Raw genomic sequence first — 14,841 nt, 5'->3', positions numbered from 1 at the left:
GTATAGTAATAGGATGGTTAAATGCTTCAAATGTATATAATGAGAAATATACATATCTTATTTTGGGAGATTTCAAGACAGCAGTGGGTGTAATAAAAATTTAAAAAAAACCTTTTATTTTCTGAAATTTCCTTTTTTTCCTGGGGGCTGGTGCACTAATTGGCCAAAAATGAAATGTTATTTTTATGTGAAATCATCATTACCAGTGGCGGCACACGTGGGTGGGTGGGGGGTGAAATTAAAAAAAATAATAATATGCCTATCCAAATAACACTACTAATCCCTTATATTGTGTGGTTTAAAAACATTTAGGACCACATTAAGCCATAAAAACTCTCCCCATGAACAGGGGTTTTTTTTATTCCAGGCCGTCGACTGAGGCTTCGTTGTTACCTTGGTTCAGACCCCTCAACTGCTGATCATTACTGGCGGGCGGCAGGTTCCCTAAACAAGGTATAAAAAAGTCTTGTCTTAGTTTCATGTTGATCTACAGTACTTGTAATTACTGTACTGTATTTCAGGGAATGTGAGTGTGCAAGATAAGGAATCAAGTAGAAAAAGGAATTAAAACAATTGCTTCAAATCAAGACACCTCAAGGTATACCGGGTTTTGAAAATATAACTTTTTCATAGATATATCTGATGATATGTAAGAAGGTAACATACTGTAGGTACCAACCTGAGAGATTTGAAATGCATGATACCAAGTTGACTGGGGTTGAGGAGGCGGAGCTTAGGTTGGGTGCTGGAGCGAAACCCCTGGCGCTCCAACGATCTGAGCATTTTTAAATGAATGTCTTGAATGTCTAGGCTTGTCAGCTTTTTATTCATTTTACTTATTAATAACAGTACTTGTTGAATCCAAAGTAAGCTTGAAAATAATACATTTACTGGAACTGACTTACTATTGCCAAAGTTAGTATTACAGCTTCTCTGTGCTAAAGTATACAATACTGCTACATTCTTATGCTAATTAATCAGTTTAACATTTAGCAAAAGTACGCTGGTTTTTGGATGGCAAGCCTCATTGAATAACAATCTAAATTTTCAAAATTAAAATTGGATAAATATTGGAGGTATAGTTCAGCATATCGTTCAGTGGCGTAGGAATGGACAGTGCAAAGACTGATGCCTGGGGCTATTACGGCCTGTTAGTCCATAATTTGAGGCATGTTGTGGCAAAATGGCTGAGTTGTAGACAAAATTGAAATTTAAGTTATTGGTATTTTCAGATACCTAAGTATGTGATCTTTAAAATGAGGGGTCATTCATTGAAATTGGACATTTCAAGCCTCAGTTATTGGAAAGTGAAAGTACCACACTCTTATTGTCAAGATAAACATGATTTTGAGTAATTGCCTTTCAAAGTTATTTGTGCATACATTGTTTAATAGAATGAACTATCAAAATAATGTTAAACAATTTGTTGACCCCTTCCAGAACTAATACTTTGGGACATCAAACTGTTGATCTAGAGTGAAAAACAAATTTGGATTTTTAGGCAATTTTTTGAGCTCCCATATTTTATAGCTCATTTACTCAATACTGGTCTGTGCGACAAATTAAACATTTCGCCACGACATGCCTCATTTTTGTGTAGAATGTATACTACATTTTTCTTCTATTAAAAACTGAATTGTAAAAGTTGGCATAGTTACTAACCCGAGAGATCTGAAATGAGTGACTACACCAGTTGGCTGTGGGGGGCCCTAGATCTCTGACGATCTGATCATTTTTAAGCTGTTTTAAATCAAATTCAGGTAGTGTTTGTTGACAATTCAGGGAAGGGTAAATACAGTAAACAAAAATATTTTTAATAAAGCCATGTACTATTTGAGTTCCAATGTGCTTTATGTTTAATTTGAGCACCTCAACTATGTATGTAAACATTTCATTATTGAACCAAACAAAAAATGAATAGGATACTGATCAATTTTTAGTAATGCATCAGTGAATTAAGTATTCATGAAAATAATGTCTAATGACTCGAGATACTGCATGACCGTTTTCATATTTTTAATAAACCAATTTCATTTAATTTTAAATACGTTTCCCCTGCGATGCGAGACGGTTGATAACTGAGTTGGTGTTATTGCATGTACTGTATGTGTACCATAAATAAATTCAACACATAGAAATTAAAATTTTAGATGAGTTTATTGTTTGCCAATATAAAATGCAAAGTGTACAAGATAATTAGGCATGTATCAAACAGTTCAGATTTATTAGAATTGCATACTTTATTTAAATGCTATTTGAATTACATAAATGTATTGGGATTAAAAATAAAAAATAAACTGGCACAAATCAGCAGTGAACCTACATTCACAAATACTACAATATTTTCCAGGGAAAAGGATATGGGAGACCTAAGTATTGCAAGTACCAAGAAGTTGGCTGGAGATTGTTTAAAGCACTTCCCCTTTAATACCAGAAGCCTGGGTCCAGATCTTGCCCATGTCAGGGTATTGTGTGGCAACAAATCAATTTCTTAAGCCACGCAATGAGCATGGTAGCACCACATTGATCTATTTTAGAGGCCCTTTAATCTCACACTGCTGCAACGGTTCAGGATTGTACTATTCCGCCAATTAGAATAGGAATTGATTTCCTGACACACACATCAAAATAATAGAATAGGGATACAACTTGTACAAAGAAATCAAACTACAACATAATATTAGTATAGTGATCCAGCGATAACTACAAGACATTGACAATCAAAGCAATGAACAACTCTGAACATAATGATCAATTGTATATAATAGTACAGTGTATGCATTAAATTCTAATTAGCAATGAAGAACAATAAAAAATTAATTAATATAATGAATGCCTGATTATATATTCAAAATAAAATATGTTCATTTTCATAAAAATTTCTACATTAAGATATTTTTATATCTAAATTTATAATATAAACTAAGTACAAATATTTACATATCAATCTTGGCGAGCAAGGTTTCTATAAATACATGATACAGTACCTCGTTACTTCAATGAAACAGTTTATTATAAATTAAACAGTATTTTTTTGAACGTGAGTTTTGTTAATAACACGTTACATTATATAAATATTTATTTTAATAGTAATATGTTTATACTTAAATTTATAATGGAATTTATCGTAACACTATCAATAGCAAGAAACATCTTTATCGGTGCTTTGGAGCACTATGCTTAGTTATCAGTTGTATAATCATATCTATTGCAAGGCTCCCTAACAAACATAGAATAGCAGGCAGATATACTTAATTTGTTTCAACTGGCAACAAGTACCTATGTGGGCCTGGCCAAGGCCTGAGTGTGTGGTAATAGCCATTGATATGAAGGAAAAATGAGCCTTATCCCCTTTGTGACAAACCAGGACAAGAAACCTTTCTTTTTATTTGGCCATAAAATATCAATAGTAAAATGTGAATAGAATATCAAGGTACATTTAAATATATTGAGTTGAACTTTCATACAACTTAAATATTGCAGTATTTACATGCTGCTGTTGCCAAATAATACAAAATTAATTCCTCTTACTGCCACCAGTTTTTTTTCAGGTAACATCATCATTATGCTGGTATATTGATCTACCCAGGCCAAACAACATGAATATCAAATTATCAATATTTGTCAAGAAATTTCAAGCCAGTAGCGAAAGAAGTAAGCAGAAATGATTTATTTTCAAGCTTACAATTATATTAATAAAAAATGAATATAATATCACAATATCAAATTTTTACACATATAGACTACAATATATAATTTAAAAACTAAATAATTTAAAAAATAACAACCAACACCTGACAGAAGACAAAGTGCTGAGATATGCAGGAATAAGTTACAGACAAAATATCACCAATTTACATTTATTGCACTTTGATAAACTTTAATTCTTCCTTTTGCATCCAACAGAAAGTAACTCTCAAAAAACAGGTGTGGAAACAAAATGTATTATATGTAATAACAAAAAAATGTTTGGACCAGCCTAAAACTATTAATATTTCATGAATAATAAAAACTAATTTAATAACAGATATTTGAACAGTCTATAATCTGGATTTTAATTATGAATAACACAAAAAAATGTAAAACCAGATATGTTGCGCAAGCTATCATCATGTTATCAACATGAGTTTATCAGGCTTTGTGAACTAGCATCAGTATAACCAACTCCTACAACCGGACAGCCCAGGAACACTCACGGAAAAATCATGACAGGGCCAGTCCTGGCACCAGTGGGTGCTGTTCATGCCATGTTTATATTAACTTCAATCATGTTTGGAATTTAATTAATAACTGTATTTATTTCTATATTATATTTGAACCTATGACAAGATTATTGAATAGCAAACATCTTAATAATCAACCTAGAGTTCCATTCAAATATAACAACTTAGTTAACAAATAACAAAGTTATTATACTTGGGTGAAATTGTAGCTTGATGATTACTGATAAGAAGTCATCCAATCTCAATCAGTGTCAAAAACAGAAACTAAAAATATTTCCAATCCTCAAGTCTCAAATGAGATATTAGAGCACTACATACTATATTTACTTAAATAAACTTTCAACTTTGAAGAAACATGCCCAATCCCTTAAATAAATGTATGTTCTAAAATATATGTATGTGGGGGATGAGAGTGAGGGCAGTTTTCACACAACAGTCTTCCACCAAGTGGATGTTTTACTAAAGTGACTTACAAAAAGCAACATTTATATTACCATGTATTCTATCAAGTGTTATGTTCTCTAGTAAAATTTAATGACTTTCTTAATATGTAGTTAAAAGCCCTTCATTCTCACGATATGAAGGGTTTAATTAGAACATTACACATTCAGTTTGCACCAGTAACAAATGCTTTCTTTCATTGCATCCTTCCCTTAAATAAACCTCCCCACCCCACCTTCCCTTGAATAACCATGGTAGTCCAATGTGTGTAATTGCTGTTTGGTGCAAAATAAGAATATTAAGCAAAATTAATATGAAAGAATTTAGTAAAACACACTTCCATAATTTTTTAAAGAATATATTTTTTTAATGGTAAACTTTGTTAACAAATTAGACTCAAGACAATCTAGGCATGATATTGCACAATAGGCATGGTACTGCACAGGCAAGTTGAGTGGCCTTACAGCCTTAACATCGGCACTTCTCGAATAAGGACTTGAAAAAATGGACGTCCAGTGTATATATCTGGATCGTTTGCACTGTGAGCCCATTGCATCTTTCGGAAGAGTAGGGGGTCACCCCGATGTTATGGTTCATTTCAGCCCCATGTCGTTGTGGAATGATGTGAAAATGTAGCTACCATGAAGTGCTTTTTTACGGCTGCTAGGTAGTAACGGACCACGCCCATACACAATTCAGCACAGTGACGCTGCAAGTTATGGGTTATTCTCCTACCTTTACCTTTATGTAATGTATATATTACATGCATTTAAGCCTCACTTAACTCCAAATGTACTCAATAATGTGTTCTTGGAGAATCTATCATTGAATATTATTGAATGCTGTTACCCTCTTGTAAAACACGCTATTCTTCATAGTTAAAAAATAGAAGCACTCATATAACAAATCAACAGTTGCACTCTGTACTACTGCACTCAATAATGTGTTCTTGGAGAATCTATCATTGAATATTATTGAATGCTGTTACCCTCTGGTAAAACAGGCTATTCTTAATAGTTAAAAAATTGAAGAACTTGTGTAACAATTGCATTCTGTACTACCGCAACTCCTCCCCCTCTTGCACTCTATACTACCTTCGAGGCTCCAGTTTGTGTGACATCTGTGTTAGTATTCTTTGGTTATCTATCACTTTCAATGACCTAAAAGAATAATTAATAATTGATACTAATGTAGCTGGGTTCGTTTGTCAAGAATTTCTCAAATCTTTTCTATAAATTTAGAATAGGAAATACAAAGCAAAATCATGTTGTTTTGTTTTATCAATATTGAACCTGCTAGTTACAACATAAGTACAATTGTTTGGATTTATGGTCTCAGAAAAAAAAGGAAGACACCTAAATGAGACAAATAATAATTGGTTCAGATTTAAAGGAGCTAGGAATTAAATACAGTGACGTACATTCTATTTATTTTCAAACGACAGTTCTACTAAATAACTTAGCACAAGTTGTTCCATCCAGTTAATTATTTACCGAATAGACTTGCTATAGTAAAACTAACCATTATTAGGATTAATGTATTCCTTTTTCAAATCATCAATCAGTTTTTGTATAGATATATAAATTTAAAGGACATGCAAATATGTAGTCCAACACGTTGAAATAGTAGATGAGCCTAGTGTCTAGATAGGTAGTCCTTAACTTGTTTAATACACTTTTGTATCGCTCTCAAGCATTAATTTTTTGGTATGTTATCTATTTATATAAATATGCATATAAGATGTTTATAAGTTCCATTGTCAATTTTTAATAAAAAAAATATTATTCTGATTTACATCTTAATTTAAATGTATGGCAACAGCTACAATATATATAAAAATAAATTATTAAATAATACTAATAATCAGGAATGAAATCTAATGGTTACAGGTTAATTCCAAGCTAGACACATTGAATTTGTTGTTAGGAAAGGTACTTAATATGAATTATCGTGATCTATGAATACAATTATATTTTGCATCTTTTTTATTTAATTTCTGCATTTAACTTTTGCTTTTTATGATGTACCTTTATGTGTAATTTGTTAATTGTAAATAAGGTATCTCAAGGCTATAATGTTAAACAGCATTGTATTTGTTGATTTGTGCTTCGTGAATAAATAAAGTTTTACTACTACATACTCCGAAAAAACCATACATGCTACTAAAACAGCAAAGTACAATGACATCTGTTTAAAGATTAAGCAATTAAGATGAAGTGTACAGCACTGACATACTTGTAAACTCTAATAAAAGCAACAGATTTTGTTAACACAGTGAACTTCTTTATGTTACTTGGTACAAGTTAATGTTAAGTTAAACTTATACAGTCATCCGAATAGAATAATAATATTAGCTTCAGAGCATTTAGTGATTAGTAGAACACTCAAGATAATTTACCTAATAAATTGCTGTATTTCCATCACATTCTTGGCAGGTTGCGGTGCTTCACAGATGAATGGCTCGCTGCGACAGTACTTAATTACACGAATCGTTGACGAAATGAGATGCTAATAAAATTACATGAAAAAAAAATCAAGAAATAAATGTTACAAAAAAATAAAATAAACAGACAGTTTTCATTATATTAAATTAAAAAAAAAAACTGCATATTTAGCTGATTCTTTATTGTTAATCTCGAATTCAGAAAACAGAATGATAGACAACCATCCAAAAAACAATCGACTTTAATCAATTGCGACACAGTTTTCTTACCATCTTTTCAAAATTGATGAGACCATCGAAAAAGGTCTTGTTGCCCTCATGGGCAAATGTCATGTCTTTAATGAGGAGTGGCATAAATGGAATGAGAGGAGATTCTAGCTTAGCAACAGCGAGGCGGTAAACACGATGATTCCGTGACGGATCCATTGTGGTTTCAAAGTCAGCGTACATTTTCTTGAATTTGCTCGGCAATTTCTTATGCAAAAAAAAATTCAAAAGTATATTGAAAATATTAGCAATAGAACACTTTATTTATCATTATAGTTTGAAATACATAATATATACTTATGATGTAAATTATACACCAATTTAACATTCAGTTTAAATATACAACAACTTGTTGAATGTAAATATTTTGCATAGTAATGTTGGATTTGTGAGTCATACCCACTTTTCTTCCCCGGTTTTTTTTAATTATTAATATTATTATTATTATTATTATTATTATTATTATTACTATTCCTTCATTCTGGTTTCATTGCCTTTATTTTTGTTATATTTTATACTTTATACCGAATTCAAAGCTGGAATAGTCAGGATTTCTCTTACAACAACAAATACAAATGCAGAGATTATAAAAGCACCACATACAAGCTTCGGTTGATAGAATGACCTTGTTATAGTGTTAAAATATGGTGTTGAAAGAAAAGGTGATAACTGAGTACTATAGATACATAGTAAAAATGTATTGAGCAATTAATTTTTAGTTAGTTATCAAAGTTCACTATTTATTACATTTAAAAATTAATGCTACAGTAACCTACCCTTGTTCTCACTCTGCTTGTTATACTGCGACAAACATTTAAATTTACATTGTAAAATTATTATATAATAATAAATGTGCTATATAATGATTTTAACCTAGTTTTTCACCTGGTATGGTATTAACTCTCTGCATTTACCATACTGCAGTCAACTTTTAAGATTATGATTTAAATATTATTATCAATTTAGTTAACAATAAATGTACAATATAATGTTTTTTTTCAACTTCTACCTTTTAACTCTCTACTTCAATCATGTTGTAGTAAATTTTTATATTTATTTTGTATACTTATTACCAATTTATTTTCTACTTAAGTGACACATAAATTGATAATAAATGTAAAATGGTTAGAAAGTACCTCATGTTTATGAGATATGAGATTACATCAATAAATGATGATTAACAATGATACATGTTAAAATTAATTATTAATTGTGCTTAGCGCATAATGCTAGAGCCTCAATGCGTTCATCTACTTGTCAATATATATTAATTTATAAAAAAAAAAATTGAAAGCCCCAGTAACCAAGTGTGGGTACTCTACTACATAACATTAATTATTTTTAACACTTCTTGTGCAAAAAAAGATAGGAGTAAATGTGTAGGAATTTCATTATCATTGCTATCAAATTAAAATAAAAATATATATTTAATTAAAACAATATATAAATAATTGTGAAGATTACCTCCCAAGTTTGAGAAAGTCTGCTAACTGCAATATTGCTAAGTCCCATTACTATTGCAAAGAACGAGTGCATATTTTGGTAATCCTTGCAACTGAATGGAAAATAAAAGGAAAAATATATCGAATAACTATAATCAATAAAAACTAGACTTACTTTATAATTTAATTGTAATAAAAGCAATTTTGCAATAAATGTGGATTTAAATCATTTACACAATGGATTAAAAAAAATTGTACAATTTCACCAAAATGCATAAAATCATGTAATAAGGGTAAAGATTGTTTAGACTTTACCACAATCAACAACCGAAAGGTCCACTGATTAATCTCAGATAAGAAAGAATAATACATACTCCAAGTATTGAAACACGATGGCGTGTATTTCAATACTTGGAGTATGTATTATACAATCTAAAAATGCATGAGGCATTGTACATGCAACATGAGCAGCCCTACTTCAAAAAGCATTTCTAATTTGTTTATCTCTGTGGGTGTTCCTTTTTTTTTCTGACATATATTTTATTTTGTTGAGTATCTGTAGCATTTGAGATTGTTGTTTGAAAGACCCTGTGACATTTAAATTCACACCACATACTTCAAGTACATTTAGTTTCATTCAAATTTGGCTTCATTCCTATAATAGTCTATATTCGTGTTTATTTACAAAGCAGTTAGAGGTTCAATACCTGTCATATGGAATGCAACACATGTTCACATAAAACAATCACTGGTTGCCATCTCTGATTAAAGATGGCAGTTAAAACATGTTCCTGTATTTAGGACTGCCTACAATACATGATGAATATAAACGATAGACTGAATTTGTTCAGTATCTTACTAACTTAACACAATGACAACATGGAAACAGACACAAAGATACTAATGACAATGTAGGCCTACATCCTAATTAATTTTATCTTGTCAACTTTATATTTTTTTTCTTTTGTATGTCGTACATTTCATGTTCACGTAATTTGGGATGCACCTTTATCATGTAAAGTGTGCCACTGTTTCAAAGCGTAGTATCGAAATAATTTTTTTTTTCATTAACCAAATAAAGGTAAAAAAATACCTTAGTTCCATTGGGGACATTTCATTAAAAAAGAAATTTTAACAAAAATATCTGTCCTATATATTTTGGTATTGAAATATTATTAATAGAGATAAATAATAAAATACTGTATGCAATAATTATCAGTATTATTTAGTTGAATTATATTGCCTATATCTTACCCCTTCCCTCACATTTAATCCCCCACTGATTTTAAAAATCACTTCACTTTTAAATAATTTGTCAAATTTTAAATACCAATATCAATATTAACAATGTAATCAATTAGTGTTGGTAGAATTGTTAGTATAAATACATACTAACCAAACTTATATTTTATTTATATATAACTATTTATTCTTCATCCGATTTTTTGGTTCATTTTTATTGCTGCTGTTTTAATGTGTTTTTTATGTGATTTCTTGTATTCAGTATTTTAATTCAGCTTTAGTTCTGTAATATACTGTTTTATGTAAAAATATATTTGAATAAAAGATACCATGATATCATGAAAGACATATTATGAACTACAACTAACAAACGTTTAAGGTAGAAGTACTCACTATGCAGCAATTTTGATGAATTTTTTGAGCAGTATAACTCGTTTGTTAACACTAGCAGTAAGGCACATTTCAGACACAACCCAAAATTGCACTTCGTTAAATCGGCGTATGAACATATCCAAGTTTGCAGTAATGCGGCCAAATCTATGCCGACCAAATATATGATACACTAATTCATACTGTAGAGAAAAAACAGTAGGAATTAAGTTGAGATAAAAACACTTCTAATTTAGATTTTATTAATAGTTTAATAATTCTTTGCAAAATGCTCTTAACATTTTAGCTAAAAAAATACAATTTACCATTATGTAATATACAATAAAACTATATTCATTTTGTCAAGATCAACATACTGCTGCTGCTGCCAATACCGTCATCATTATGATTTTCCAATACCATGTATCCTCATGTATAAAACGAGGCTTAAAATAGCACCTTATATAGTCCACAATTTACCTCATGAATGCAGTTAAAAAGCTCCCAGTCAAATAAAGTCAACTGAAATGCAACTTCTTTAGAACTCATCAGTTCAAAGGTCACTATGGAATTTGTCTTTGGCCCTGCTTGTTCAGGCAGTGGTACCTGGGTTTGATATAAAGCACAGAAAGTTCAATATTATTATTTCTGTACTATTTTAATATCTACTGCTTCAAGACAAATGACATGGTTTAAAAAAATTCTTTGGAAAGGTGAAGGTTAATGCCACCCTGACAATTGCATGATTTTGGTTCCCGCAATGAATAGTCTTCAGAAACGAGCGTCTTCAGGAAATTGGGCATGCATCAATGTTTGTGCCATGTGCATGCCACTTGCGTGAACCATGTGTGGACACTGCGCAAACTCGGCACGAACACTGAAGACGGTGCGAGTCAATGCGTGTCCTGTCTTTTCTCCTGCTCTTCAAGAAGTAATATTCCTGCAGCTGCCCGATATAGACACCTTCTCAGTTCTGCAATAACAGTGTCTCTGGCATTCAGCATGTTGTATCATCCACAGTTGAGTCGAGGAATAAAGCTAGGTGTGAAACCTACGCTACATATATAGCGTGCCGCCAAGAGGGACAAAGCATAACCAAAAGTTGCCACTACTTCATGCTTACGCGATGTCGGCGGCGGAATGTGGAACACAGCGGGAGCTATGTGTGTCGTGCGTGACACTGCGGGACATTGTGGGATGATGCGGTATGGTAGACGTTTAGCACTCACCAGTGCATCAATATGATCTCTTGAGGATATAAATAATTTGCCATTCAGGCTGAGGTTAGAGGTCACACAAATGTCAGAATCCTTTAAAACAATTCGTTCTGAAAATAAAAAATAAAATCTTTGTTAAATTTCTTAATCTCAATCACTGTTCATAAAGCTGGAAGTTAAAAGTTGAATAACAAAAAAAAAGAAAATATAAATCTTAGAAAAATAATACAGTAATAGTAACCATAATACTACAAAGCTTGTAAAGGGAAAACTCTGAAGGCTCTGACCGTTTGGCAGGACTTATTAAAAACACATAAATATAATAAATTTGCGGGAGATGCGTTAGTTTATGGGAGTTTCTGGCATGAGTGGGGGAGGCATTCTTGATTTCTGAGAGGCTCTTGCGGATCATGGGATACTTGGAACCTCTGTAATACATACCTCCAGTTGATTTGACTTCACAAAGTACAAGGTCATTTCCAACACACAACTTATCAGAAGCAAGATGGACGACGTGGGAACAGCTGGCGTCCATTGGAACACGCACTGTGGTGTAGGTGTGATCAGCACAGTACACCTTGAAGATGTCTGACATCAGAAAATTAACAAGACAGACAGTTAATGCTAGTTCCATAATATGTTAGCTATTCTCCAGTCTATTCTATATATGAAGCGCCAGCCGAAGACTACTGCTCAAGCTCCATGTCCTTGGCTGACTTTCCTTGCATAGAGTAGATGGGATGTTAATGTCACATGTAATGCTAAATAACATTATGTTGGTCAAACCAAGTAGTTACGGTAAGCAGTAAGGCAGGGGGCTATAGTGCTGGTTTCAGATGCTAAATATTACATGTGACTTACTGTAGCATTATGGTTTTTATAATAGACTTACTTCTTTTATATTGATATATATTTCAAAAATGTTATCCTTTCTTTTAGATTTTTTTCTTCAATTGTTAAAATTTCCCTTCAATTTTATGTTTTTTTAAAATTTACTGCACAACTTAGAAAAAAACATTATATGCACTCAAAGTATAAAGGATAAATAACAAAAAAAAAAATTTCACTTCAATCATCAGTATGTAAACAAAGAGAAATAAATTTCACTGACTTTCATCAGATGCTTTGATCGGCTTTCTCATTGGTGCACGTCCTTCTGATGTGCAGTACTCGTTGCTTTGGTTACAGTTCATAAAATGACGAGTTTTGCTACGTGAAGGTGACGCTTTTACATTGCTATCCCTGAACTGCACGATGCGTTCTACGTTGCTAAGTTCCTCGAGGAGTAAGTGGTATGTTTTACTGTCATCTTCAACAGCAGAATAAAGTGTCTACATAACATAAGGAAATGGTGATTAATCAAACTGTGCAGAGCCAAGTCTTAAAGGGCATTGATGGTTTAAAGCCAAATTCAAGCTTTTCAGTTCCATCTGCATCACAATCAATTAATCATTACACCTAACTGTTATCGGTTTATACAAAAATATATCATTATTATTAGATAATTTGTTTAAAATAATATCAAATATGTAAGAAATAATAAACTGAAATATTTGCATTAATTAAAACAAATAAGACAGAAGAAGATTTATAAGAATATTACTGTTTTTTATTCTAGTATAAAAGAGAAACCAAACCTAATTAATAGCTTCAACCGAATTTAAGATATAAAAAATATATCTAAACCCCATGTGACAGCAGAATTTTTTCTCTCGAATAAGATGCTCAAAATCATCCACTCCCCATGTTTCATTATGCTATATATAAGAGAAGGCTACTCTAATGTTTAATGTTTAAGATCGTGAAGGATTAGTAACAAAATGAAAGATTTGATGAGAAACCTCAAGGAATGCCATGATGGTGGCGTCCTCTTTGAAGGCATGTCCTGCTACAACACTCCAATGCCACACTAAGCGTAGCACACGCTGTTTATTATTCATCATGTAGTCATGCTTCTCTTGCTCTGTGCCCAGCAACATTAACGAATGATAAGTTAGCACAAGTCAAGGTAAACCTTCATGATTGACAATGCATAGATTAAATATTCACAGGTTATAAAACACAACTAGGGGTAATACATACCATAGGTTTGATCATGGAGGAAAGAGCAGTGGCGGCAACAGCGGGGGGTGGGGGCAGCATGGGCTTAATTCACCCACCAGACAGGTCAAGTTCCCCCTCTCAGACAGAGCTTGTCGGGCAGTTGGACTAAAACAAAATATAAAAATAGGCCCATGCCAAGCCAACACACGTCTGTCACAGTTTGAGATTGTCATTTCTGGCCATCCAGAGGTTGCTATTCTTTAAAAAAATCTCATTTGGCAGGGGAAACTCCTCTCAAACCCTTCCCCCAGCTCGAGCCTACTAGCTCAAGTCCACCCTGTTGGACAGATCAGCCCCCCAAAAAAATAAATACGCCACTGGGAAAGAGCCCAACAGTAATGGATAGTGAGATCACCTTTGTTATTATTTTATTCTTTATTTATATAATTTAAACACTGGAACCTATCAATTTTCCATAATTATGTATTTGTATGAATGTAATACTGACCAAAATAAAATATTGAAATATTGAAGTCTGAACCAAGCAGATAGTAGAGCCTCGGTCAGGTTTCCAAAATAAAATTCCTAGTGGAGTTTATAGGGAGAGAATATATATTTAGCACGGCCTAAAAATTGCTTTTTGACCACAATATTATGGATTGTGAATCATTAATCATTTTAATCATTGTGATCAATTTGGTGATACTAAAGGATATTGTTCCATGAGAGCAGGGCACAGCTGGTTACTTGGCATGAAGACGATGTGGGTTAAGAGGAAATCCTCGAGGAACGTGTCCGTTTCATCCTGATGGCTGTCAATTCTTGTTTCCAATAAATGTTCTAACATCTTCTCAGGTGTGCCAGCCATCACTGAATACCTGTAGTATATTGATTCAGAGTATGAAAAGCATTAGAATTACTGTACAATTAAAAAACATGTTTAAAAGCATATGTCAACTTTGATTGAACATGTGGCCACTCATATAATAAACCAACCTGAATTGAAAATATGGGAAAACGTTTTGTTAACCTTTTTTTCATATTGGTCTGCACCAAGTTTTATCCTCAAAAACCGAAAGGTCCACTGATTAATCTCAGATAAGAAAGTATAATACATACTCATTCCTGATGATGACATAATTAATGTCGAAATA

At 32.3% G+C, this 14,841-nt stretch overlaps 1 protein-coding gene across 6 annotated transcripts in view; it reads right to left on the bottom strand.

Moving 5' to 3' along the window:
* Positions 1 to 2,138: 2,138 nt before the first annotated feature.
* LOC117106767 (rap guanine nucleotide exchange factor 4-like) overlaps positions 2,139 to 14,841 on the bottom strand; it is a 73,589-nt gene continuing 60,886 nt past the window's right edge. For 5 of the 6 annotated variants that reach the window (XM_033248197.1, XM_033248200.1, XM_033248201.1 and 2 more), the window contains 10 exons: positions 13,486 to 13,636; positions 12,756 to 12,975; positions 12,086 to 12,232; positions 11,657 to 11,754; positions 10,908 to 11,033; positions 10,452 to 10,630; positions 8,839 to 8,929; positions 7,378 to 7,581; positions 7,063 to 7,172; positions 2,139 to 5,824 (listed from right to left, as the gene is read on the bottom strand). In XM_033248197.1, coding sequence (XP_033104088.1) covers positions 5,755 to 5,824; positions 7,063 to 7,172; positions 7,378 to 7,581; positions 8,839 to 8,929; positions 10,452 to 10,630; positions 10,908 to 11,033; positions 11,657 to 11,754; positions 12,086 to 12,232; positions 12,756 to 12,975; positions 13,486 to 13,636 — 1,396 coding nt within the window. In that variant the 3' untranslated portion in view covers positions 2,139 to 5,754. Of the gene's footprint in view, positions 5,825 to 7,062; positions 7,173 to 7,377; positions 7,582 to 8,838; positions 8,930 to 10,451; positions 10,631 to 10,907; positions 11,034 to 11,656; positions 11,755 to 12,085; positions 12,233 to 12,755; positions 12,976 to 13,485; positions 13,637 to 14,403; positions 14,566 to 14,841 lie in introns of all 6 variants that reach the window. The other variant, XM_033248198.1, reaches the window with a different exon arrangement.

This window comes from Anneissia japonica, unplaced genomic scaffold (genome assembly GCF_011630105.1).
Source record: "Anneissia japonica isolate Jap-2015-1 unplaced genomic scaffold, ASM1163010v1 scaffold2471_len1564793_cov202, whole genome shotgun sequence".
Classification (NCBI taxonomy): domain Eukaryota; kingdom Metazoa; phylum Echinodermata; class Crinoidea; order Comatulida; family Comatulidae; genus Anneissia; species Anneissia japonica.
This window is presented reverse-complemented; position numbering and strand designations above follow the sequence as displayed.